At 46.0% G+C, this 27,751-nt stretch overlaps 1 protein-coding gene across 1 annotated transcript in view; it reads right to left on the bottom strand.

The window, feature by feature from the left end:
- LOC119650231 (hemocytin) overlaps positions 1-27,751 on the bottom strand; it is a 456,315-nt gene that overhangs the window by 172,083 nt on the left and 256,481 nt on the right. Inside the window, exon 21 of the mRNA XM_038052810.1 lies at positions 16,736-16,907. Coding sequence (XP_037908738.1) covers positions 16,736-16,907 — 172 coding nt within the window. The remainder of the gene's footprint in view (positions 1-16,735; positions 16,908-27,751) is intronic.

Genomic DNA, 27,751 nt, shown 5'->3' with positions numbered 1-27,751 from the left:
AACTAGAAGAAATACTCTCATATAGTTTTTACTCAAAAACTTTATAAGGAAAGGATAACTTTCGCCTGTACTAAATTTATTAATAATAATAGGGTTTTCGGACACTTATTTTATGTTGTGTTCTATGATATGAACTTTTAATTAATTAAAAGAAGCATAAAAAAAATATGATATTAAATGTCTCCATCTGAAAAAGAACCATTCCCTCAGAATGGTTAACCTGAAGATATAATGTCAAAAGCCAATGTAATTAACAATTTTGATTGAAATAAACAAAAGTTCTATATTTTAACGCGTAGCAAATTTACACGCAAATGGTAAGTTTGACTGGTATGGTACTGTTAAAAATAGTAGGATTTGAACAAAACATCTTATTATGGCTTACGTTATATTGAACTCTTGGAATGAAATTATACTGCGCTTTCTCGTAAACACCGAAAATTCTTTGTTATATCATTATTAACAGCAACTTCGGGACGAGCCGTATTTTGGGACACACATTGTGCACAGAAACACAAGAAACCTTATCCTTATTTCAAAGATTTCGGTAGAGTAGTTTTTGTGAATGAGTTTTACCTCACTCTACGGCTAAATTATGAATATCGTGAACAGTCAACCAACTGCTATCACACCTTATTGCGTTGTCGTCGTTGTCAAAGTTCAATTTTCGCAACTTTTTCGTGAGCAAACGGCATATGGGATCAGGGCCTTGAAGTGTGTTAGAGCACTTCATTCAAGATCGTTCCGGTACACTACAGTAGCACACAGTAGGAGGCAATGTGGTCAGCATTGCGCTCGCCCAAAATTATTAGCTTGATTTGACTCAAGTACTCGTTCACAGCTGAGTCGACTGGGATCCGACCTGAAATTCCTCCGTGACCAGTGAGATTTGAACCGCGAACTTCCATACGATAGCCTTCTGCTCTAACCACTCAGCTAACCGGACACAATTCTTCATTCTGTTTTCTTTCTATGCGCTAGTGTTGAATTTTATTTGCAAATACCAAACCACTTGCTCCTTTCACCAGTGCTAACAAGCCTCGGTTCCCGAAATATCCGAACTTGCAAATAAAATTCAACACCAGCGAATAGGAAAAACAAGCTTTTATTATTTCAAACAATTAATCGTTAGAAATGCCGCGTAATTACACTCAGCTGGAGTCAAACGTTGATCTATAATCGATGTAGCCTGTCAAGATATTTCGATTTTGGTGGACAGCCCGCTTTACAGCTACCGTATCGATTATTAGCTGTTGTTTACTGCTTTGGGAGCCTTCTCCGCACCCTTTTTGCTCTTTAGCTATCAGTTTATGAACATCATGATGTTTTGAGATGTTCGCGCACAGAACTGAAGTGAAAACCTTGTAGACGGTGGGAAGACAAGTAATTGGTCAACATTTTGAAGGGCACCCTGTTTCTTGGGGAGGAGGCAAGATATCCCCTTGATGAAAAATTCAGGAACTAAATCAGGATTGGCAATCATCTGATTAAATTGATTTGATCTGATTAAATTGATTTGCCAAGATCCTGTGGGTGCTCTCGATCCGCTTCAGCCAGAAGTTGTGAATCTTGCCAACTCCTGGCGCCTTCCAGTTACCTGCCTTATCAAGGGCTGTTTCTACATCTATTTCAGGTATGTCAGGCATGGTCATTTCGAAGAGGGCCTCGCATGAATGCATAAGGTGTGAGAGCCACGCTGTTTCTAAATTGCAACGGCTGGATTCGCTCCAAACACTTCTCCAAAAGTTTTCTGCTTGATTCAGATCGAGGTTACTTTTCCTACCTGAGTTGATGAGATTTTTACAACCTGTTGGTTCTGCGAAGGACGGACAACACGCCCTTCGCTGAAAGCTTTTTTGACACCTACGGATGCGATTGGAGCATACCGCAAGTTTCTGCTTCAGCACCTCGAGGATTTTTTCAATTGGCATATCATAGGACAGATAGTAGTTTCCAATGATGTTCGCAACGCATCTGTGCGCTCTTGGTGATGGATTTCCAAGAAGTACTTGCGTGACACGACCAATCTCCTTTCTCAACTTTTCGACTCTTTTGTTGAGTTGAAATACATAGAGCGGTAAAGTCCTCTTGCACATACCTCTGTTATTTGCTCCAAGATTTTGATTATTGAGACGAATCACCGTGGTACCTGCAACGTAGATCTGGCTGTGAACCTCTGTAGCAATAATCTCGCTAACCAAACGATCATCCAAAATTCTGTCAACGGCAACAATGATGTTAGTCGTTACCAAAGTAAACTGCTGCCCCTTTGTTCAGTACGGTAAGTTGGTGACTCCAGACCGAGCTCAAGTGAAACTTCGTGAAAAGTTTGTTGCCTAGTTAGTAGGGCAACTCGATTATTTTTCACTATCACCCGGTATTGATTGACAATGTTCTGCTCCGGAACATAATTTAGTTCCGGGAAGCGGGTTATGAACGCGTCATGGAGTCGGTGTCTGTACCCTTATGGATTCCGTTCCAAATCCGTGACACGGTTATAGACGCAGGTGATAAATTCGTTGAGTTGGTTCGTCCAAACCAGACGATACCTAGGGCTTCTGTCCCTGGTGGTTAACGGCATAACCACCAAAATATCCAAGGGCGAAGAGCCGCTCTGATGTTGTTGAGCGACTCTTAACCGTGCTGGATACTGTCTTCGTGTCCCTGGGGTCCCATTTAAAGAATTTAAACAAAAGCCCCATTTTTATTCCACGAGTAATGCGGAACCAGTTGGCCCTGCAACAGAGCCCCAATGTTGTAATGGCCTATGGTTAAGTGCAAAGGTAGGGAAGGTATCTGGAGGGAAGCCGCTGAAATACAGTGTAGCGTCACTGCAATTCATCCTATACGCCCGCCGATTCCTTCACCCCGGATTTGTTAAGGAGGTTTACTCCCCCAGAAAGGGAAGAATAGGTTGGGGAAGACGAACACAAAGGGAAAGTTCTACTTGTCCACGGCTACCTATTGACAGGATCATGTCATTATCCGCAACCCTTAACACGCGCCTGGTCGCTAGCAGCTCTGCGAATGCAACTCAGGGGAGGGTAAACGTGGTACGCCAGGGCATATAATTAAAAAACCCACGGACCCTCCTCCCTCCCAACCGGACCGAGGGGCGACCAACCTAAGGATAGGCTAAAGGCAACATCCAAAGGCCCGCATCACAGCGATGATACGTTTTAACGCAAAGTAAGTGCGACCATGCGAAAATGTATTACTACATCCCGATTGTCGCAAACACTTCAGCATATGACGCGGAGGTTCTGCACAACAGAGACATGGATTTTAAGTCGAAGACAGTGCGGATCAAGACTGAAACCCATTAGGTGAGATTGTTACCGGACAGGATTCTTCGGACTATAGCACAGGTTGCCAGGACTTTTTGCATCTCCATGTATAGTCCCGCCCTAAGATCGAGCATTTTCAGCACTTTATGTAAGTTCTGCGGGATTAATCCCGTCGCTGAAATTACTACTGGGACTACTTCGACCTTTTGTAGACTCCAAGTCTGCTTCATATCGGCTGCCAAGGGGCCATAGTTCCGGATTTTTTCGTGCTGTTTTTCAACAGTGTTCCGATCCGGCGGTACGGCTACATCGATTATAAAGCAAGCTCGTTCTTCCTTCAGAAGCAGAACTAGATCGGGTCTGTTATGATTAACACTGTGATCAGTGGGAATAGTGTGATCCCACAGTAGTTTGACCCGATCATTTTCCAAGATTCTCTGCGGAGTATACTTATAGTAAGGATGGTAGGTTGCCACTAAGTTATACTTCAATGCAAGGTTTTGATGGAGAATCTTGCAGACGGAATTATGACGATTGGTGTACTCGGTACGGCTCAACATTCTGCACGCAGATGTTATGTGCTGGATGGTCTCCTCTTCACAGTTGCATAACCTACAACTGGAGTTGGTGATTGAGGGGGTCGTGAAGAATGTACCGTTTATAATTTTTTGTTGGGAGCGAAGCATCCTGAATTGTTAAGTTGTTAGGAATGCTTAGGTCTCATAGAAAAGTACACCATTTGTCAACCATTTGTTGGAGGCTTCGATGTCAATGTCTGACAACAACAAATTTTTGATATGACCTCCGTGAATGGGTTTCTCTTTCCACATGTCGATATTCTGTTGGACTGAAGTAACATTCGACATGGAATCCCATTCTCTGCTTCTCAAGTTCAAAGGAGATAATTTATTATCTGCCACGACGGTAGCCTGATGTATTTGGCTAGAGGATTGTTTCTCATAGAAAAACTCACGAAGAGAATGCACTTGATTGTAGTGCAACGTTTTTAAATCAAACCCCCCTGCACTTGATTGTAGTGCAACGTTTTTAAATCATAACTCCCTTTCCTCCCTGATGACGTGGGACAGTGATCCTCAATTTTTCGGCAGCTCTATTGTGCATGTTGTTGTTTGCAAGAACTACCGTTACCCGTCTATTGACAGATTCTAAATCAGTATTACTCCACTGTATCACACCGAAAGTGTATAGAAGGACGGGAGTGGCGAAGGTGTTGATTGCCATGATTTCATTTTTCTCGTACAGCTCAGTTTTAAGGACAAGATGCAGACGCCGTTCAAACTCCCCCAGCAACTTAGATTTGATTATTGCCACAGCAGGTGTTGTTGCTTGCAATATACCGAGGTATTTGTAGACGTCGTCCGTATCCACACCCTCAATTCGGATGTTATTTTGGCTGTATCCTCCGTTGTCGGTGTGTTTTCCCCGAACAATTGCTTTTATGCCACATTCTTCCAAACCCGACTGCATGCCGATATCCCTGCTGAACTGGATGGTGATGTCCAACAAGGAGCGAAGTTGGTTCTCGTCCTTGTCATACAATTTGATGTCGTCAATGTACATTAAATGGCAATGGCAATGGCAATATACATTTCGACAATATGCCATGCTTGACTTGGAACCCGTATTTGCTTTCATGCAAAAGATGGGATAGCGGATTCAAAGCCAAACAAAACCACAGTGGGCTTAGAGAGTCGCCTTGGAAAATGCCACGCCTGATTGGTATCTTTCCTGATGTTTGTGAGGATACCGATAGCTTCGTGCTCCAATTCTTCATTACTGGTCTCAGAAGAAGAACGACATTCGGGTTGATTTTATATAAGCGTAACACTTGCAGTAACCACGAATGTGATATGAAGTCAAAGGTTGATTAATAATCGATGCAGGCTGTCGAGGTATTTCGTTTCTGATGGACAGCCTGCTCTACAGCTACCGTATCGATTATAAGCTGTTATTTGCAGCCTCGGGAGCCTTTTGCGCCGCAGCTATCAATTTATGAACATCAAGATGTGTTGAGATGTTCGCGCACAGAACTGAAGTGAAGACCTTGTAGATGGTAGGAAGGCAAGTATTTGGTCGACATTTTGAAGGACTAGAGGCATCCTGCTCGTTGGAGATGAGGAAAGTTATCCCTTTGGTAAAAAATGATGGAACTAAATCAAGATCGGCATTAAATTGATTAAATTGATTTGCCAATATCCTGTGAGTGCTCTTGAACCGCTTCAGCCAGAAGTTGTGAATCTTGTCAACTCCTGGCGCCTTCCAGTTACCCGCCTTGTCAAGGGCTGCTTCAACGTCGACTTCAGTTACGTCAGGCATGGTCATTTCGGGGAGGGCCTCGCATGAACGCGTAAGGTGTGGGAGCCACGCTGCTTCTAAATTGCAACGGCTAGATTCGCTCCAAACACTTTTCCAGAAGTCTTCTGTCTGATGCAGATCGATAAATTCGTTGAGTTGGTTCGTCCAAACTATACGACGCCTAAGTCTCCCGTCCCCGGTGGTTGACGGCATAACCGCCAAAACATCCAAGGCCGAAGAGCCGCTCTGATGTTGTTGAACGACCCTTAACCGTGTTGGGTACTGTCTCCGCGTCCCTGGGGTCCTATCAAAAGAAATGGAATTATTTTCCCCAATTTTGTTCCCACGAGTATTGGGGAAGCAGTCAACCCTGCAACAGAGCCCCAATGTTGCAATGCCCCATGGTTACCTCCGAAGGTAGGGAAGGTATTTGGAGGGGAGCCACTGAAATACAGTGTAACGTCGCTACAATTCATCCGATAGGCGCGTCGATCCCTTCACTCCGGATTACGGATTTGTTAAGGGGGTTTACTCCCCCTCATCGGGAAGAATCGGTAAGGCAGGACGAACACAAAGGGAAACGTTCTGCTGGTCCGCGGCTACTTATTTACAAGATTAACTTACGATATTCGTAGCTGAACCGGTAGGTCATGTCATTATCCGCAACCAACGACACGCGCCTGGTCGCATGCAGCTCTGCGTTTGCAACTCAGGTGAGGATAAACCTGGTAAGCCAGGGATATATATATAGTTAAAAAAGCCCACGGACCCTCTTCCCGCCCAACCGGACCGAGGGGCGGCCAACCTAAGGATGGGCTGAAGGCAACATCCAAAGGCCCGCATCACAGCGATGATGCGTTTTAACGCAAAGTGTGTGCGACCATGCGAAAATGTATTACTACATCCTGATTGTCGCAAACACTTCAGCCAATGACGCGGAGGTTCTACACTGCAGAGACATGAGTTTTAAGTCGAAGACAGTGCGGATCAAGACTGAAACCCATTAGGTCAGATTGTTACCGGACAGGACTCTTCGGACTATAGCACAGGTTGCAAGGATAACCGCTTTTTGCATCTGCATGTATAGTCCCGTCCTAAGATCGCTTTATGTAAGTTCTGCGGGACTAATCCCGTCGCTGAAATTACTACTGGGACTACTTCGATCTCACGTAGGGAAAGTAACCTCGATCTGGATCAGGCACAAAACTTCTTGAGAAGTGTTTGGAGCGAATCCAGCCGTTGCAATTTAGAAGCAACGTGGCTCTCACACCTTATGCGTTCATGCGAGGCCCTCACCGAAATGACCATGCCTGACGTAACTGAAGTCGACGTTGAAGCAGCCCTTGACAAGGCAGGTAACTGGAAGGCGCCAGGAGTTGAAAAGATTCACAACTTCTGGCTGAAGCGGTTCAAGAGCACTCACAGGATATTGGCAAATCAATTTAATCAGATGATTGCCGATCCTGATTTAGTTCCACTATTTTTCACTAAAGGGATAACTTTCCTCATACCCAAGGAGCAGGGTGCCTCTTACCTTTCAAAATGTCGACCAATTACTTGTCTTCCTACCATCTAGAAGGTCTTCACTTCAGTTCTGTGCGCGAACATCTCAAAACATCTTGATGTTCATAAACTGATAGCTGAAGAGCAAGAAGGATGCGCCAAAGGCTCCCGAGGCTGCAAAGAACAGCTTACAATCGATACGGTAGCTGCAAAGCAGGCTGTCCATCAGAAACGAAATATCTCGACAGCCTACATCAATTATAAATCAGCCTTTGACTTCATATCACATTCGTGGTTACTGCAAGTGTTACGCTTGTTTAAAATCAACCCGAATGTCGTTCTTCTGCTGAGAACAGTAATGAAGAATTGGAACACGAAGCTATCGGTATCCTCACAAACATCAGGAAAGATACCAATCAGGCGTGACATTTTCCAAGGCGACTCTCTAAGCCCACTGTGGTTTTGTTTGGCTTTGAATCCGTTATCCCATCTTTTGCATGAAAGCAAATACGGGTTCCAACTCAAACATGGCATATTGACATCAAGTTGTATGCCAAAGACGAGAACCAACTTCGCTCTTTCCTCTCTCTCTCTCTGGCATGCAGTTGGGTTTGGAAAAATGTCGCATAAAAACAATTGTTCGGGGAAAGCACACCGACAACGAAGGATACAGCCAAAATAACATCCGAATTGAGGGTATGGATTCAGGCGACGTCTACAAATACCTCGGCATATTGCAGGCAACAACACCTGCTGTGGCAATAATCAAATCTAAGTTGCTGGGGGAGTTTGAACGGCGTCTGCATCTTGTCCTTAAAACTGAGCTGTACGAGAAAAATGAAATCATGGCAATCAACACTTTCGCCATTCCCGTCCTTCTATACACTTCCAATGTGATACAGAGGAGTAATACTGATTTAGAATCTGTCAATAGACGGGTAAGGGTAGTTCTTGCAAACAACAACATGCACAATAGAGCTGACGAAAAATTGAGGATCACTGTCCCACATCATCAGGGAGGAAGGAGGGTTATGATTTAAAAACGGTGGACTACAATCAAGTGCAGGGGGGTTTGATTTAAAAACGTTGCACTACAATCAAGTGCATTCTCTTCGTGCATTTTTCTATGAGAAACAATCCTCTAGCCAAATACATCAGGCTACCGTCATGGCAGATAATAAATTATCTCCATTGAACTTAAGAAGCAGAGAATGGAGGTCATATAAAAAATTTGTTGTTGACTAATGGTGCTCTTTTCTATGAGACCGAAGCATTCCTAACTTCAATTCAGGATGCTTCACTCGCAACAAAAAATTATAAACGGTACATTCTTGACCACAAGAACAATTCTAACTAAAATAGTCCATTTCTTTCCAAACCACAATTTTTATTTACACCGACTAGGTTTTTACAATGAATCCTCGATAGATGTAATAATTAGAATTTATTAATTTTAATGAATCAGTAATAGCAAACGACTATTTACGCATTAGAGGCAGAAGTGAATCATCTCGCTTCATGTGTTTCTTTCTGCCCCTAACTCATGGCACACTTTCCTCGCTAGTCCTCCACTCCCGTGGTGAGCTCTACAAAGTGGATACTTCCGCGCCATCTATTTGTTCGCATTTCCAACATTCGAAATAAATTTCGAATGCTGTGAATCCTGCCGCGCCACATCACTCCGCCCCCAGATGAAACCTAGGGGTTTCGGCGACTGATCCCGGAACTTCGTTCACCGTCAATCCACAAAGCGGACACGACGCTGCTTCGGGGCGGACACGGGTTTCAGCCTGGACAGAGAGACCGCCTTTTTGTGTCCACCGATCTCGAGCTGGAAGAAATGTTCTCCCCTCTCGAGAACGCGGTACGGGCCCTCATATGGAGGCTGCAGCGGCTTCCGGACGGCATCCGTCCTGATCAGAACGTGCGTGCACGTGTCCAGTTCCTTGGGTGTAGGCAGATGTGGACGAGTGTCGGGTGGGTGGTGTGGTTTTTATGCGTCGGAAATTGTCCCTCAGCAGACGCACCAACCCCGACTCTGTGAGACCCGATCTCTTGTCGAAGACCGGATCGCTTGGGAGTCTTGGGTTCTCCCCGTATACTAGCTCCGCGGGGCTGGCAGCAAATTCCTCTCGTCGGGTTGTACGTAGGCTGAGTAGGACGAGGGGCAAGACTTGGTACCAGGACGGATCGTCGCGTGCCATAATGGCGACTTTCAGCGTCCGGTGCCAACGTTCTAGCATCCCATTGGATTGCGGGTGGTATGCAGTAGTCCGCTGGCGTTTAAAACCAAGGAGTTTGAACAACTCGTTCAACAGGGTATCTGCAGGCCCTCAAACAGCTGTTGGTCTTCCCCACTGCATATGGTCCCTAAGCCAAACGGCGAATGGCGCCCATGTGGGGATTACAGAAGGCTAAATGCACAGACTGTTCCTGACCGATATCCAATTCCACTCATCCACGACTTTGCGCATCACCTCGCGAATTGCCGCGTCTTTTCGACCTTCGACTTAACCAAGGCTTATCACCGAATCCCAGTAGCTCCTGAAGACATTCCAAAGACGGCAATATGTACACCCTTTGGACTCTTCGAGTTCACCCGAATGACTTTCGGATTGTGCAATGCGGCGCAAACCTTTCAAAGGTTCATTCACTCAGTCCTGCGAAACCTCGACTTCTGTTTCGTATATTTGGATAATGTTTTGGTCGCTTCTTCCACTGAGTCTGAGCACTTAGCCCATCTCGAGTGCATTTTTCAAAGTCTCCTTGAGGCCGGTTTAAGTCCTAAACGTTGAGAAATGCAAATTCCTTCAAAAACAGGTGAGATTCCTCGGCCACTCCATTTCCCCTGAAGGAATACAGCCCGACCCAGACAAGGTGCAAGCGATAACAAGCTTCCCGCGTCCGAAGACAGTGAGGGAGTTGAGGAGGTTCTTGGGCATGCTAAACTTCTACCGTCGTTTCCTGCCCAAGGCCGCCCATCACCAGTCGATTTTGAACGCGTACTTGTCTGGCCCCAAAACTAAGGACACACGAGAGATTGTGTGGTCTGAAGAGGCTGTCCGCGCGTTCGATAAATCCCGACAGCAACTGGCTGATGCTACACTCTTGGCATTTCCTCTGCAAGATGCACCCCTAGCCGTTTTTGTTGATGCCTCTGACATCGCAGTAGGTGCTGCCCTTCACCAAAAGGTGGATCAAGTTTAGGCAGCGGTTGAGCTTCTTCGCGAAGCAGTTGAGTTCCGCTCAACGGAACTACATTACCTACGATTGCGAACTGCTTGCCGCGTACTTGAGCATCAAATACTTCCGTTTCTCCCTAGAAGGCAGGCCGTTCACAGTGTTCACGGACCATAAGCCTCTCACTTATGCTTTGAAACAGAAGCCCGACAAAGCGTCCCCTCGTCAGCTCCGACAACTGAACTTTATAAGCCAGTTTACGTCAGACATCCAGCACGTGTCCGGCAAGGACAACATAGTTGCTGACGCTTTGTCTCGTGTCTCCGAGGTTAACATCCCCGCCTCACTCGATTTCTCGGCTATTGCCAAGGCGCAGGAGGATGACGCAGCACTTCAGAGCCTCAAATCCAACCCCAAATACAAATTTCGGGAGTTGCCCATCTTCGGCTCAAACCTCTCTCTCTGCTGCGAAGACTCGGAAAAGGGACCTCAGTCCATTTCTTTGCATACCACAATTTTTAGGTACACCGGAACATAGACTAGGTTTTTACAATAAATACTCGATAGATGTAATAATTAGAATTTATTAATTTTAATGAATCAGTAAGAGCAAACGACTATTTACACGTTATACGCAGAAGAGAATCATCTCGCTTCATGTGTTTCTTTCTGCCCCTAACTCATGGCACACTTTCCTCGCTAGTCCTCCACTCCCGTGGCGAGCTCTACAAAGTGGATAGTTCCGCGGCATCTATTTGTTCGCATTCGCAACATTCGAAATAAATTTCGAATGCTGTGAATCCTGCCGCGCCACAGAATTATCAGCCTGTCAGCATCGAAGCCTCCAACAAATGGTTGACTAATGGTGTTCTTTTCTATTAGACCGAAGCATTCCTAACTTCAATTCAGGATGCTTGGCTCCCAACAAAAGATTATAAACGGTACGCTCTTCACCACAACAACAGTTATCAGCCTGCCAGCAAAGACAGCGTTCAAAATACTTGCGGCGGGCAGAGTGAAGATATGTTGGGTCAACTGTCGGCTCAGAGACCGAGTGGAAATGAAGGGATGCTTCAGGCCTCTCGACCTTGGGCGCTATGATAGATCAAAGCGGTGCAGAAAATGCGAAGGAGAGGAAGTTATGCAACGTCCGGAAGCTGGTTTCGTGAGAGGAAAGATGGGTGGAATTCATGTCTACAGCTGCCACGCTCCTCCTAGCCCAACACGTGCGCAGTACGAGGAGATGCTGTACCATGTGGTGCTGGACGCAAGAAGTCATACACCGAAAATCATATAACGGGTGACTTCAATGACTGGGCCTGTGAGTGAGGTAGCCGAAGGACAAACGAGAGAGGACGTATTCTGCTCGAGGCATTTGCCGAGTTGAATGTTGTACTTGGCAATGTTGGGAACTCATTTACATTCAGAGGGAGAAGCCTGGGCTCTATCGTCGACCTCACATACATGAGCACCGCATTGGCGAGAGGAATCACCTGGTATGTTAGTGAGCGTTATACCCACACCGACCACCAGGCGATCTTTCGCTGATGGGCCCTCTGCTCTGGAATGTGATGTATAACCGGATGCTTTTGCTTCCCGTATTAGAGGAGGCCACGTTGATCGGTTTTGCAGATGGCCTGGCCCTAGCTAGGTGTAGCTGCTGAACGCATTTGCATCGCATCGGTGTGGATGATTCCCCGAACTATTACAGATGTCGTGGGATCCCAGAGGACCCGGCGTTTGAGTGGCGGAGATATTGGGAGAAGAGAGGAAGCCTGAGCGAGGCCCTGGGAGTCGGCACACAATTGTGCGGATACAAACCCAGCTCCTGAGAGCTGCACGCGTAAGAAGGGCCCGAAGAAATCGAGAGACTGTACCCTAAAAACCGAATGGAGCTACTGAAGGAAGCAAAGAGGTCTGATATTTCAGAGTTGAAAGGACTAACGCCTACGGAAGGCAAACCCGTCCCGCGAAGTAATACCTTAATGGTGGTTCCGTGAGGCAAAGGCACGAGAGAGGTGGGGGTGCTTTTTTAGTGGGTGCGAATCCCACACTACATCCACTCCAGCTTTGATGTTCACATGCCGGAACTGGAATGGATGTGTCCTTCCAAGAGTTTTTTAACCCCCGGTTATGAACGCAAAGCGTGTGCGACCATGCGAAAATGTATTACTACATCCAGATTGCGGCAAACACTTAAAGCAGTGACGCGATGGTTCTATACTACAGAGACATGGATCTTAAATCGAAGACAGTACGAATCAAGACTGAAGCCCACTAGGTCACATTGTTACCGGACAGGACTGTTTGGACTATAGCACAGTTTGCAAGGATAGCCGCTTTTTACATCTCCATGTATAGTTCAGCCCTAAGATCGAGCGTTTTCTGCGCTTTATGCAAATTTTGTGGGACTAATCCCGTCGCTGACATTACTACTGGGACTACTTCGATCTTTTGTAGTCTGTTTGATATCGCCCGCCAAAAGGCTGTAGTTTCGGAATTTTCTGCTGTTTTCCAACAGTGTTCCAGTATAATGGTACGCTTATATCGATTATGAAGCAAGCTCGTTCTTCCTTGAGAAGCAGAACTAGATCGGATCTGTTGTGATTAACACTGTGGTCGGTGACAATAGTGTGATCCCGCAGTAATTTGACCCGATCATTTTCCAAGATTCCCTGCGGAGTATACTTATAATAAGGATGGTAGGTTACCACTAAGTTATACTTCAACGCAAGGTTTTGATGGAGAATCTTACAGACTGAGTTATGACGATTGGTGTACTCGGTACTGTTCAACATCCTGCACGCAGATGTTATGTGCTAGATGGTCTCCTCTTCACAGTTGCATAACCTACAACTGGAGCTGGTGACTGAGGAGTCGTAAAGGATCTACCGTTTATAAGTTTTTGTCGGGAGCCAAGCATCCTGATTTGAAGTTAGGAATGCTTCGGTCTCATAGAAAAGTACACCATTTGTCAACCATTTGTTGGAGGCTTCGTTTCAATGCCTGACAACAACAAATTTGAATGGGTTTTTCTTTCCACATGTCGATCTTCTTCGAGATAATTTATTATCCGTCTTGATGGTAGCCTGATGTAACCGGCTAGAGTATTGTCCCTCGAAGTAAAACTCACGAAGAGAATGCATTGGATTGTAGTGCAATGTTTTCAAATAAAGTACCCCCCTTGTGGCGCAGCAGGATCTGCAGCATTCGAAATTTATTTCGAATGTTGCGGATGCGGACGGGTAGATGGCGCGGAACTCTCCACTCACTCATTTTAGAACGCACCAAGGGAGTGGAGGATCAGCGGTGGAAAAGTGCCGTTCGTTGGGACAGTAAGGGTCGCATGGAAATAAGCCGCTCTTCTGTTTCCAACCGCGGCGGTTTCCACCGCTGATTCTCACTCTCACGTATGCTTTGAAACAAAGCGTCCCCTCGTCAGCTTCGACACCTGAGCTTCATCAGCCAGTTTACGTCAGACATCTAGCACGTGTCCGGCAAGGACAACATAGTTGCTGACGCTTTGTCTCGTGTCTCCGAGGTTAACATCCCCGCCTCACTCGATTTCTCGGCTATTGCCAAGGCGCAGGAGGATGACGCAGCACTTCAGAGCCTCAAATCCAACCCCAAATACAAATATCGGGAGTTGCCCATCTTCGGCTCAAATATCTCGCTCTGCTGCGAATACTCGGAAAAGGGACCTCGGCCATACATTCCGGCCACATTTCGCAAGGAAGTGTTCCACGCAGTTCACGACTTGGTGCATCCCGGCATCAGGACAACAAATCGGTTAGTCACCGGAAAATACTTCTGGCCCTCCATGAACAAGGATATCAATTCCTGGGCCAGAGCGTGCATCGCATGCCAGAAGTGTAAAGTCTCCAGGAATGTAAGGAAAGAAGTGGGCTCATTTCCCCGCACTACCAAGCGTTTCCACACGATACACCTCGACATAATAGGGCCTTTGCGAGACTCGCACGGTTACAAGTATTGCCTCACAATCATCGACAAGTTCACGCGGTGCCCTGAGGCAATAGCTCTGAAAGACAGTACGGCGCAATCTTGTGCCGAAGCCCTCTACCGAGAGTGGATACCGCACTTTGGCGTCCTTGCAGTGGTCATCACTGACCAGGGAACGCAATTTGAATCCACCCTTTTCTCGGAGTTAGGCAAACTCCTGGGTTTTAAACGCCAGCGGACTACGGCATACCACCCGCAATCCAATGTGATGCTAGAACGTTGGCACCGGACGCTGAAAGCCGCCATTATGGCACGCGACGACCCGTCCTGGACTCAAGTCTTGCCTCTCGTCCTACTCGGCCTACGTACAACCCGCCGACAGGAATTTGCTGCCAGCCCCGCGGAGCTGGTTTACGGGGAGAACCTAAGACTCCCAAGCGATCCGGTCTTCGACAAGAGATCGGGTCTCACGGAGTCGGGGTTGGTGCGTCTGCTGAGGGACAATCTCCGACGCATCAAAGCACCACCACCCACTCGACACTCGCCCATACCTGCCTGTTCGCCCAAGGAACTGGACACATGCACGCACGTTCTGGTCAGGACGGATGGCGTCCGGAAGCCGCTGAGGCCTCCATATGAGGGCCCGTACCGCGTTCTCAAGAGGGGAGAACATTTCTTCTAGCTCGAGATCGGTGGACACAAAAAGGCGGTCTCTTTGTCCAGGTTGAAATCCGTGTGCGCCCCGAAGCAGCGTCGTGTCCGCTTTGTGGATTAACGGCGAACGAAGTTCCGGGATCCGTCGCCGAAACCCCCTAGGTTTCGTTTGGGGGCGGAGTGATGTGGCGCGGCAGGATCCGCAGCATTCGAAATTTATTTGGAATGTTGCGGATGCGGACGGGTAGATGGTGCGGAACTCTCCACTCACTCATTTTAGAACGCACCAAGGGCGTGGAGAATCAGCGGTGGCAAAATGCCGTTGGTTGGGACAGTAAGGACCGCATGGAAATAAACCGCTCTTCTGTTTTCAACCGCGGCGGTCAACACAACATAAAAAAAAAGTAAAAGTATATTTATTACATTGTGATACGTAAAGTAACAAAGAAGAAAATCCGATTTGTACCGGTTTAAAGATAAGCATCTGAACGCGATTGACGACAACAAAAACTGTTAAAATACATTTAAATTGGCAAACATAGTCAGCAGTGACTTTTCAATTTTTTGCATTGAATTTGTGAAGTAATAATCGTTCCTTCTTCCCTGATGACGTAGGATGGAGATCCTCAATTTCTCGGCAGCCCTTTTGTGCATGTTGTTATTTGCAAGAACTACCCTTATCCTTACCCTTACTCATTACTCTACTTTAACGCACCGAAAGTGTTTAGAAGGACGGGAATGGCGAAGGTGTTGATTACCATGATTTTATTTTTCCCGAACAACTTCTTTCAGGAGAAGATCCAGATGCCGTTCAAATTCTTCCAGCAACTTTGATTTAGTTATTGCCGCAGCGGATGTTGTTGCTTGCAATATTCCGAGGTATTTGTAGACGTCCTCCGAATTCATATCCTCAATTCGGACGTTATTTTGGCTGTATCCTTCGTTGCCGGTGTGTTTTCCCAGAACATCCCACCTGCATGCCGATATCCCAATTAAACTGAATTGTGATGTCCAGGAAGGAGCGAAGTTGGTTTTCGTCTTTGGCATACAATTTGATGTCGTCAATATACCTTAACTGATTTAATGTACATTTCGACAATATGCCATGTTTGCAAATTGCAATCCGTATTTGCTTTCATGCAAAAGATGGGATAACGGATTCAAAGCCAAACAAAACCATAGTGGGCTAAGAAAGTCGCCTTGGAAGATGTCATGGCTGATTGGTATCTATCCTGATGTTTGTGAGGATACCGATAGCTTCATGCTTTAATTCTTCAGTAATAATAATCGTTGGCGCAACAATCCATATTGGATCAGGGCCTTGAAGTGTGTTAGAGCACTTCATTCAAGACCGTACCGGTACACTACAGTGGTACATGGTAGGAGGCAATGAGGTCAGCATTGCGCTCGCCCGAGATTATTACCCTGATTTAACTCAGGTGCTCATTCACAGCTGAGTTGACTGGGATCCGACGTGAAATCACGATCCAAATTCCACCGTCGCCAGTGAGATTTGAACCGCAACCTTCCGTACGACAACCTTGCGCCCTAACCACTCACTACTAAAATGAAATTGAATTAACGGACGTCGGATCGGGAAATTAAATTAAAAGAAATTACCGCATTTCAGAACCGGAATTGTAGTAAATCCGTCTGCTATAATTCATTTGTTAAGCAAAAATCATTCCATAAATATGTCTGCGTAAAGTATGTAGACGTTTCTATACATTGATTTTTGTGTTGTATCTTGTATCTTCATTCAGAACTATAATTTAGTTCTTTGTTCGGTATGAATTATAATTTAGAAGGTATAATACATTTATTTCAATACTTACGGCAAAACTCTGGCGACCTCCATTTAATGGGCGTGCCTTTGCTTGCGCATTCGTCAGCATATGCCGCTATAGCTGTGCAAAGGCATTCGCAATCTCCTCCTTTGTCGCATGCACATGCATCGAAAATACATCGCTTGAAGTACCTATCAATGGAAACTTCCGAATGGCATGGCTGGAAATAAATATGAGAAATCAGCGTTAGCAAGTTTCAAAATATACCTATCTAAGTAATAAAGTAAAAATCAATGAAACAATATGTTATGACGCTCCACACTTTTCTCAAACTCCAGACCTTCACAAACGTTTGATGTTACTTTAGGGACAGCCCAATCCACACGTTTGCAAATGCGTTAGTGAGTTCTCTGCAGGCAACCAAATTGTCTTTGATTCGTGCTAGAAAAACGAAACTCGATCAGATCTTGCACCCGCTTGTTGAGGTTTGGCAAGCGTGTGGATACAAAATACGATGTCAGTATCAGAAAACGTAAGCAAACTAATAATATCTATTTAGTTATATTTCGAGAAGACCTAGAGTTTAGGTCAATAATTGTTTGTAAGTTTTATGACTATAACATACAACTAATAGCTAGATCAGATTAACTAAGTATATCAGTTAAGTAGCGTGATGAACAATTTTATTGCATAGAATGCTATTTGAGGAAAAAAGGTTGCCCAACATCATAAAAAGTGGGGACCCTTCAGGTATGAAAGGTTTTGCGTATTTCTTTTATAAAAACATTTGAGTGGACATTTGTCCCATTGGTACAAATCACGTAATAATCGCGAATTTGCGAAGAAGTGACAACTTTGACCTATTAAAACTTTGTTGGTAATGATGCGATTTCCACCAAACTCATCATGTAGAATCATGTTCAATATTGCTGCAAAATCTCGTGGTACTGCGATGAACTTAAGAGAGGCTTCCAGTCATTACTAAAAACTATAGTAATATACTATTATTAAATTGATTTGAGCACATATCGGTATGGAGGGTATTTCGATGTGTAGGCACCATATAGTGGTAGCTTCTTGACTTTTTTCAGATTTTTCCATTGAGTAGTAGTTTCTGAGAATGGGTCCGCGGGTCCGCTTTCAACAAATGTCAAAATTAAGACTGGCTTCGAAAAGTACTAACCGAGAATTTTCATTTGAAACCATAGAAGGCTATATTTGGTGAAAAAAAGTTTACACCTCCCTTATGCATGTGTGGGGACCACCCCTCTAAATTCGACGTAGAATGATGTATGATTGAGCGTTCACACTTCACAGTTTTCCACCAAATTTGGTGTCAATCGCTATAACCATTTGCAGGCAGACGGTAAAGCGAGATTGCACATCTGTTAAAAAGTCTATCTAAACTTTCGGAGCGGAACATTTCGCGACGTACTTCCCATATAGACAGTCACATTCAATTCTCATTGAAGGATTTAAAGTACGTTGTCGCATATGTGAGTTCAACAACTAATCAAATTAAATATATTGATACAGTTATGATCAATAGTAACCAATTTGATAAGGATATACTTTATAACAAGTCGGCAAACCGGAAGCTGTGCGCTTCAGTTGGTGTCAAGCGTCCGAGCGGATCGGACGTGTTTCAAAAGTGATCCGAGTAAAACGTTAGTGAAAATCAACAAACAAATCAATCAACAAACAAATCAATTGTGTGTGGCGCAATGTCAAAGCGCCAAGATGACGATAGGTCACTGTCGCCCCAGGGGATGGATCCTGAGCCCAAAAGTATCCACCTATATGGGAACAGTAAAGGCGAGGCCCCATCCAGCCCCGAAGGCAGTCGGGAATCTGCCCCCGAAGACAGCGAGTCAGTTATGGCTCTCAAATCAACCGATGACGAAGAAGACGAAGTCGCCGCGCTAAGGAGGCAAGTCTAAGAACTCAAGACCTCCTTGAAGGAGATGACGAGTCGGTACGACCGACTCACTGTCCGCTTCAGTTCTTCATTGACACAATCTACAATAGCCCTCACCAACACAACACCATAGTACAACACACCAGATACATCATCCAACGAGAACCGAGAAGAACGGTCTCGAGAAGAAATCACAATTCCGAAACCCAGTTTGCTACATAAACCAGTTCCAACAACAACAGATACAACCTCACCGCAACCAACCGTACCACCAATGAAAGCCGCTCATCATCCTACTCAGCAGCTACAACAGCCATCCACCCACACCCCGACAACAACCACCACAACCACACCACAAGCCGCTCAATCAACTAAACCAAACAAACAAGAGGTAAGTCAGGAAAAATTTCCACCATTAATTATCCGCGCGGACCCCATAACCACAAAAAAGATTACGGCCCAAATCCTGTCCACCATCCCTACGAACATAGCACTTAAAAAAACCTCAATTCACTCCACCCACGTCCTCGCCACTTCCCAGGCAGATTATGAATCAGCCAAAAATATTCTAAAAGAAGGTAACCACCCCTTCTTCAGGTATACCCCAACACACCTGAAACCCGTCAACCTAGTCCTTCGAGGACTAGGTTTTACATACTCCCCTGAGGAAATACTCAAGGAGCTACACCGCCTCGGCATCTCCGAAGCCATCAGCATCCGTCAGTACGAGACCAGGTCGTCCCGACGAAACGCGAAACCCCTCCACCTCTTCCTTGTAACGTTCTCCCCCAAATTCAAACAATCAACCCTTACGAAAGCCAGGGCGCTGTTCCACTGCATCGTCAAGTTTGAGGCAGTACAACTCCACGAAATAGCTCAATGCCGGAACTGCCAGCGCATTGGGCATGCAGCGTCAAACTGCAACCTGCCATACCGCTGCGTTAAATGCAACACCCTCCACGGTCCACGCCAGTGTCCTAAGAAACAGGATGAGAACCCATCCTGCATTAACTGCGGAGCCAACACACATCTGGCGAGTTATCGCAACTGCCCGATGTTTGTCCAAGCCCGCGCCCGCCAGTTACAATAATCCCTCCCCACAAAACCAAACCCCAGCCCACCAACCAAACCCGATCCCCAACTGAAGCTCGCCCAGATTACTCCGTCACATAACCCGGCATCCCCACCATTCTCATACGCCGCAATGGCTAGGAACGCCGACAAACTCTCGACTATCTGCTTCCCGACCAATCCGTCTCCTTCCGAAATCGACTCCGCCGTGGAAAAGTTCACGGAGTTAACTCAACAAGCTTGCAATGAAACCATCCCCCTCAGACCCCTAAACTACCAGGGCCTAATCACCCTCCCACCCCATGTCCTCGACCTCATCAAGCAGAAAGCCACCATAAGACGCCAACTCCACCGCCATAGATACGCTCCCCAGTTTAACTTCCTTAAATCACGTATCTACTCCCTGTCACACCTCATCCAATCCCACATTCAGACGCTATACGCTGACCACTACGCTGTGAAGCACGCGAATATCTCGCTCAATCGGCAAACGTGCAGCAAACTACGTGGTACTTGCCCTCGCCTCGCGAAACCGCGCGCAGCCAGCGTCCTCCCTCATAACACCTCCCGCAAAGCCCACGCCGACCAGATTGCCAACAGCTTCCTGGCAGCCCATAGCACCACTCTACATCTCTCCGACCCACCCACGGAAACGGCGGTGCGCCAATACATCCACAACCTAACTACCACACCATCCATATACACCCATTTCCCAATCCCCCCACCCCAACAGACAGCACCCAACTGCCTACCAATACATGCCGTCACACCCCAGACAGTAGAATCCATCATTCTTTCCCGAAACAACAAAAAGTCATCCGGCCCTGACCATATCCCTATCATCATCCTAAAAAAATGTACAAAATCCCTATGCCCATTCCTCGCCCAACTCTTCAACCAATACTTGCTATCTGCATACTTTCCCTCTCCATGGAAAGAATCCCATATCGTTCCAATCCTAAAAAAGGATCAGCCCTCAGCCTCCCCCAGCAGCTATCGCCCCATCTCCCTCCTCAACGTGACATCGAAAATTTTCGAGCACGTCATCCACGACATCATGCTCCAACACATCACCGACCACGACATTATCCCCTCTTCCAGTTTGCCAACAGGCGTGACCACGGCACCTCACACGCCCTCCTAGTTCTCAAAACCGACATCCTAACAACATCCCCACCACCGCTTGCCCCCTTGATATTCAAAAAGCCTTCGACACAGTCTGGCACGAAGGCATCACCAACTCTTGATTCTTTACACCTCATCCCGAAATATACAATCCGCCCAAAACCGCATCAGTACCACAATCCTAACCCTCAACAAATTCCTCCAATCCTGGAAACTCCTCCTCAACCCCAGCAAATGTGAAGCCATCGTCTTCCGCGGTAGAGCCACCTTTACCTATAAGATGCGAGCCGACACCCGCAACCTCAAGATCAAAATCGGAGCATCCACCATTCCCTCCGTCCAATCCACTAAATACCTAGGAATAACCCTCAATACCCGCCTATCACCCGTGCCCCAGGTAAATTTCATCATCGCAAAAACCCTAACAGGACCAAAAACCTTATGGCCCATTTTTAAGAAAGACTCCGCTATCTCCCCCAAAGTCAAACTCTACTGCTACAAGCAGCTGATCCGTCCCCTAATCACATACGGATTCGTCGCATGATGCGACGTCTCTTCATCCCAAATGGAACGTCTACGAGTACGTGAAAGAAGGTTCTTGCGCCTATCCCTCTCCCAATCATATCTCCACTCCAACCAAGCAGTCTATGACGAGATAAAATGCTCCCGCATAGACCAGATCCTCCTCACCTCACTGACCAAATTCCTCACCAATTGCCAAACCCACGAAAATAGCCTCATCCAGTTCTACTCCCACATCCGCAACCATAACATGAACCCCTCATACCGTCACCATTCCCTCCCTGCAGACCTCCTAATCCTGTCCTCTCAGAACAGCAGCTATTGCAACGGCAAACTGATATTATTTAACCGCCCATACGATCGACATCAGCCTGGCCTCGTCTACTCACCGCCCAATAACAACACCATCCCCTATAAGTATCCTTCCTCCACCCATTCACGCAAAACAATAATCTCGCCGCATAAACTACAAAATAAGAGGGGTTTTTCCTAACTTTCACCTCTATAGCATAAGTCTTAGGATAAGTTAGTATTACCTTAAATTAAGTCTAGTAATAAACGAAATGTTAGTCTCTAGGAAAAGTTTTATACTGTTAGAGATAAGTTTAGTATTAGGTTTAGCCATAAGCTATGTACAAACCAAATATGATCAATAAATTGAATGTGTTAACAAAAAAAAAGCTGTGCGCTTCAGGTATGGAAGATTTTGTGTATTTCTTCTATAAAGACATTTGAGTGTGCATTTGCCCCATTAGTACATAGCACTTAGTATATGCGTATATTATGTGCGAGTATCCACCTTCGAGTGATATTTTATACTCTTGAATTTTCAAGGAAACGACAACTTTGACCTAATATAACTTTGTTAGTAACAGTGCGATTTCCATCAAACTTGGTACGATCATGCCCTATGATACAGCCTAGATTACAATTTCGTGGTACTAAGATGAACTTAAGGGCGTTTTGCATCCAATTACTAAAAATTATGGTAATATACTATTTTTAACTTTATTTGAAAGGATATCGGTGTGGAAGGTATTTTGGAGCCTAGGCACTATATAGTGGCAGCTTCTTGATTTTCTTCAGATTGTTCGGCTCGGTAGTTTCTGAGAATGGGCACGTTAAATAAATGATCACTTTCGACCCCACACTCCCCACCTTTCCAACAAATGTCAAAACTAATACCAAGTACTAATCGAAACCTTTGATTTGATACTCGACATGACTATATTTAATGAAAAAAAAATTACACACCCCTTTTGTATATATGGAACCCCCCTTAAAGTCGACATAAAAGGATGCAACTCACTGTATGCGAGAGTGTTCACACTTCCCACCTTTTCACCAAATTTGGTGTCAATGCTATAACCGTTTCCGAGAAAAATGCGTATGACGGACAGGCAGCAGTGAACCGATTTTAATAAGGTTTTGTTTTACATAAAACCTTGAAAAATGAAACGGAGCTTTCTTTATTACAATTGACTCCCATTGTGACATAATTCTACGTATTTATATTAATTCCTAAACAGAGGATGATTACGTGGATACATGTTTACCCTAATGCCATTTCCTTAATTATAGGGAAAAAAATAATTAATGGACCTTTATAAATAAATTAGAATCATAGCTCATAATGATGATATTCCATTTATCTTTATCGATTCTTGGATTTTTAATGGATTTTACGAGTTAATGATAACCAAATTTCTAAGCTTATATACAGGTACCACCCCACTTGCGCTACGCGACGGCGCCCGGCTATAAACTGCACTGCCTGTCAAAATATTGTTTTATGGTTTTTCAGGCAGCAATATGAACTTGCGCGACGCGACATTCAGCGAAACAATGTGAGGCGTCTGAGTTGCCTGGCAGAAAATATTTTCCAGTGTCGCGTGTCATTTCCATATAATGAATTCAGTTGACTGCTACAATTTTTCAATTTTGGTTTATATCCACCTGTTAAAATGGCAAAACACGTAATTGTTTGCAGTTGGCAGCCGGGCTAGGGCAATATAGGGATGCGGCGTCGCGGTAGTTGTGCTGAATATGGTGTCGCGTCGCGTAACGTAAATGAGATCGTACCCTTAATTAATAGTTTTTTAGTGTAAACAAAACGCTACTCTGTGCTGAATAGTTATATCAATGAATGAAGATTTAAGTAAAATTGGGAATTCGTAACTTTAGTATAATAGTAATGTAAGGGAAATTGTGCACATATAAAATTAACAAGCTGTTCCAATAGATTCTATTTAATCTAGTGGGGAAAGATGACGCAGTTATATTTACATGTTGAATGTACCTTTATTTTCTCTATGGGCATTGTTATCTTGACTAAACCGAGTGAGTTTTTTCATAAAGATTCGCGCTCATCTCGCGTTCGCGATTATATATTAATGGAGCGATTACCACCTTTCGCCACTTTCGGTCACGCTGCTCCCAGGGCAGAAGTGAGGGAGTATCTAATAAGTGCATCAGCCCTGGAGGAAACCGTCAGTCAAGATGTTTTTTTTTTCTTCTTTTCTTTTTGAACTTGAGTGTTTAACCCAAAAAGAGGAGTCCGTGGGCCAGAAGAGAGGAAGTAAATTGCTTTACATATGATCCGGTTCGTCATCAAATGGATGCGAAGTCAGGACTTCCAGCAAAAGAAAACAAAAAGAAATTGTTTTATTGTTTTACCCGCATTTGGTATCCAAAATCAAAAACTCTGTGGCGCGGCAGGATCCGCAGCATTCGAAATTTATTTCGAATGTTGCGAATGCGGGCGGGTAGATGGCGCGGAACTCTCCACTCACTTTAGAACTCGCCACGGGAGTGGAGAATTAGCGGTGAGAAAGTGCCGCTGGTTGGGACAGAAAGGACCGCATGGAAATAAGACGGTCTCTTCTGTCTCCAACCGTTGCGGGTAACAGTTGTGAATCGCCAATCCGAAACTAGAATCAATTAGTGTACTTTGGACGCGCAGTATAATCCAATTTTTAACTATTCAGTGGAACTAATTCTCGAATAAACGCTGATTATAACTGTCCATTGCAAGCGTTGTGGATTAATTTGCATTTAAAACAAAAACAAGAAGCCAAATTGGTGACCCCGAGAGGAAACACGGCAACCAACGAGCCCAGTTAGAGCCGAGCGAGGAGAAGGTAACGCCAAAGTAGCAAGCAATTCAACGTCATTTGCAACAGTAACAACAGAACCCGGCACAGCAGTGGTAAAATCTACAGCAACGAATTGAACAGTGGCAGTTGCAGCAACAGCACCAGCAGAACTCACAACAGCAACCGACTCAGCAGCAATTCCAACAGAATTTACAACAACGGCAGCAGCAGTCGCAACAACAGCAATCACAACGACAACCAGCTCACTTCGACGACGTCGCTGCAGGAAACCGGAGCCGCCGTCAAGGATCCATCGCACGTTTAGAGGGAAATTTCAAGTTTAAGTATTTATTGTCATTATTTGCATTATCATTTTTTTTTTTCGAGTTATTATGTTTACATATAGTAAAATAAAAGTTATACCCGCTGCAGGAGACGGCATTGAAGTCTTTGAAGGTACTCATCATCGCGGGTTCTCCACTCTCTTGACGAGTTATTTATTTTCGGTCTGCGCTAGCGAGCATCCGCTTCGGTGGTGTTATCCACTTTGTTCGTGCGGTCATTTGTGGGTGCGGCCTGCCGTGTCGGAGCAAATTCGCCGCGTTTTCGTTACAAACTCACCGCGTGTTCATTGCAAACTCCTACTTTTTGTTACTCAAGATGTCGTTCGACAGCAAAGACGCAAGTGACCGCCCTCGCCATACGCGTTCCTCCGTTTTGGCGGCGGAACACGGAGCTGTGGTTCGTTCCAAATGTCCGGCATCACATCGGACGCGAACCGCTTCAACTACGCGATGGTCGGCCTGGACGAAGAGTCGATTCTTCTGGTGTCCGACGTAGTGAAGTCAGCATCATACACGCAGCTCAAGAGTGAGTTGATCAGGCGCCTATCGGCAAGCGAGTCGGCAAAATTAGACCACTTGCTGGCGGGTTTAACGTTCGTTGATCGAACTCCCAGCCAATTGCTTCGCGAAATGAGGCAATTGGGTGGGAGCAAGATTGGCGATGACCTGATCAAGTCGCTCTGGCTGCGACGGCTTCCGGAGGGCACCCAGGCGATACTAGCTCGCGTTTCCGGTTCCTTGGAGGAACTGGCAGCGACGGCCGACCAGGTGCAGGAGGTGTATGTACGCCCAACCATAGCGGCCGTTCAACCACCGTCGGATGAGGTGAGCGACTTAAGGCGCGAGATAGCCGCTTTAACAGCCAGCGTGGCCGAGATGCGGGCGACGTTGGACGCTCAGCGTTCGAGTCCCAGATCGCGAGCTCGCTCACGGTCTGCCACACGAAAAGGGCGTTCGGGCAGCAGGTCGTCAAGACAGCCTGCGGACAAAGGTATTTGCTGGTACCATCTGAGATTCGGTGATAAAGCGACAAGATGTACGCTACCTTGTAAATTCGCGCCTACCGCAATAAACTAGGTCCGCGGGGGGTCTTGGCGACGGCCACCCAGAGCGCAGCGCCACGTCGCCTAACTATTTTCGACCCCCTCAGCAGGCGCAACTACCTCGTCGACACTGGTGCGGAGGTTTCGGTTCTTCCCGTACCCCGGCATCATAAACTTTATCCGCAGCCCCTCAAACAGGCGGCAGCAAATTCCTTCTCGCATCAATACATACCGGTACAGGCAAGTGGACGTGAGTCTTGGCTTGCGTAGGACGTTTTCGTGGCGTTTCATCCTGGCGGATGTCAGCTTTCCCATATTAGGCGCAGACTTCTTGTGTCACTATGGGTTGCTGGTGGACTTGCAAAATAAGTCCCTTATAGACCCCACAACCAACCTTAATTCGTCGGGCCAAATGGTATCTCACGCTGACAATAACCTTTCCGTTCCGTTGGAAGACATCACCAAAAGTTCCAAAAGGTCAGCCAGATTACTACCGAGTGTAGTCTCTCAAGACCAGTAAAGCATAATGTGCAGCACCACATTACTACTACTGGTTCCCCGATCTTCTCGAAGGTGCGTCCTCTACCACCCCAGAAACTGGCTATAGCGCGGAAAGAATTTGAACAGCTTGTTCAACAGGGTATCTGCAGGCCCTCAAACAGCTGTTGGTCTTCCCCATTACATATGGTACCTAAGCCTAATGGCGAATGGCGCCCCTGTGGGGATTACAGAAGGCCAAATGCACAGACTATTCCTGACCGATATCCAATTTCACTCATCCACGACTTTGCGCATCACCTCGCGAATTGCCGCATCTTTTCGACCTTCGACTTAACCAAGGCTTATCACCGAATCCCAGTAGCTCCTGAAGACATTTCAAAGACGGCAATATGTACACCCTTTGGACTCTTCGAGTTCACCCGAATGACTTTCGGATTGTGCAATGCGGCGCAAACCTTTCAAAGGTTCATTCACTCAGTCCTGCGAAACCTCGACTTCTGTTTCGTATATTTGGATAATGTTTTGGTAGCTTCTTCCACTGAGTCTGAGCACTTAGCCCATCTCGAGTGCATTTTTCAAAGTCTCCTTGAGGCCGGTTTAATCCTAAACGTTGAGAAATGCAAATTCCTTCAAAAACAGGTGAGATTCCTCGGCCACTCCATTTCCCCTGAAGGAATACAGCCCGACCCAGACAAGGTGCAGGCAGTCACAAGCTTCCCCCGTCCGAAGACAGTGAGGAAGTTGAGGAGGTTCTTGGGCATGCTAAACTTTTACCGTCGTTTCCTGCCCAAGGCCGCCCATCACCAGTCGATTTTGAACGCGTACTTGTCTGGCCCCAAAACTAAGGACACACGAGAGATTGTGTGGTCTGAAGAGGCTGTCCGCGCGTTCGATAAATCCCGACAGCAACTGGCTGATGCTACACTCTTGGCATTTCCTCTGCAAGATGCACCCCTAGCCGTTTTTGTTGATGCCTCTGACATCGCAGTAGGTGCTGCCCGTCACCAAAAGGTGGATCAAGTTTGGCAGCCGTTGAGCTTCTTCTCGAAACAGTTGAATCCCGCTCAACGGAACTACAGTACCTACGATCGCGAACTGCTCGCCGCGTACTTGAGCATCAAATACTTCCGTTTCTCCCTAGAAGGCAGGCCGTTCACAGTGTTCACGGACCATAAGCCTCTCACGTATGCTTTGAAACAAAATCCCGACAAAGCGTCCCCTCGTCAGCTTCGACACCTGAGCTTCATCAGCCAGTTTACGTCAGACATCCAGCACGTGTCCGGCAAGGACAACATAGTTGCTGACGCTTTGTCTCGTATCTCCGAGGTTAACATCCCCGCCTCACTCGATTTCTCGGCTATTGCCAAGGCGCAGGAGGATGACGCAGCACTTCAGAGCCTCAAATCCTACCCCAAATACAAATATCGGGAGTTGCCCATCTTCGG

The sequence above is a fragment of the Hermetia illucens genome, chromosome 2, assembly GCF_905115235.1.
Source record: "Hermetia illucens chromosome 2, iHerIll2.2.curated.20191125, whole genome shotgun sequence".
Classification (NCBI taxonomy): domain Eukaryota; kingdom Metazoa; phylum Arthropoda; class Insecta; order Diptera; family Stratiomyidae; genus Hermetia; species Hermetia illucens.
This window is presented reverse-complemented; position numbering and strand designations above follow the sequence as displayed.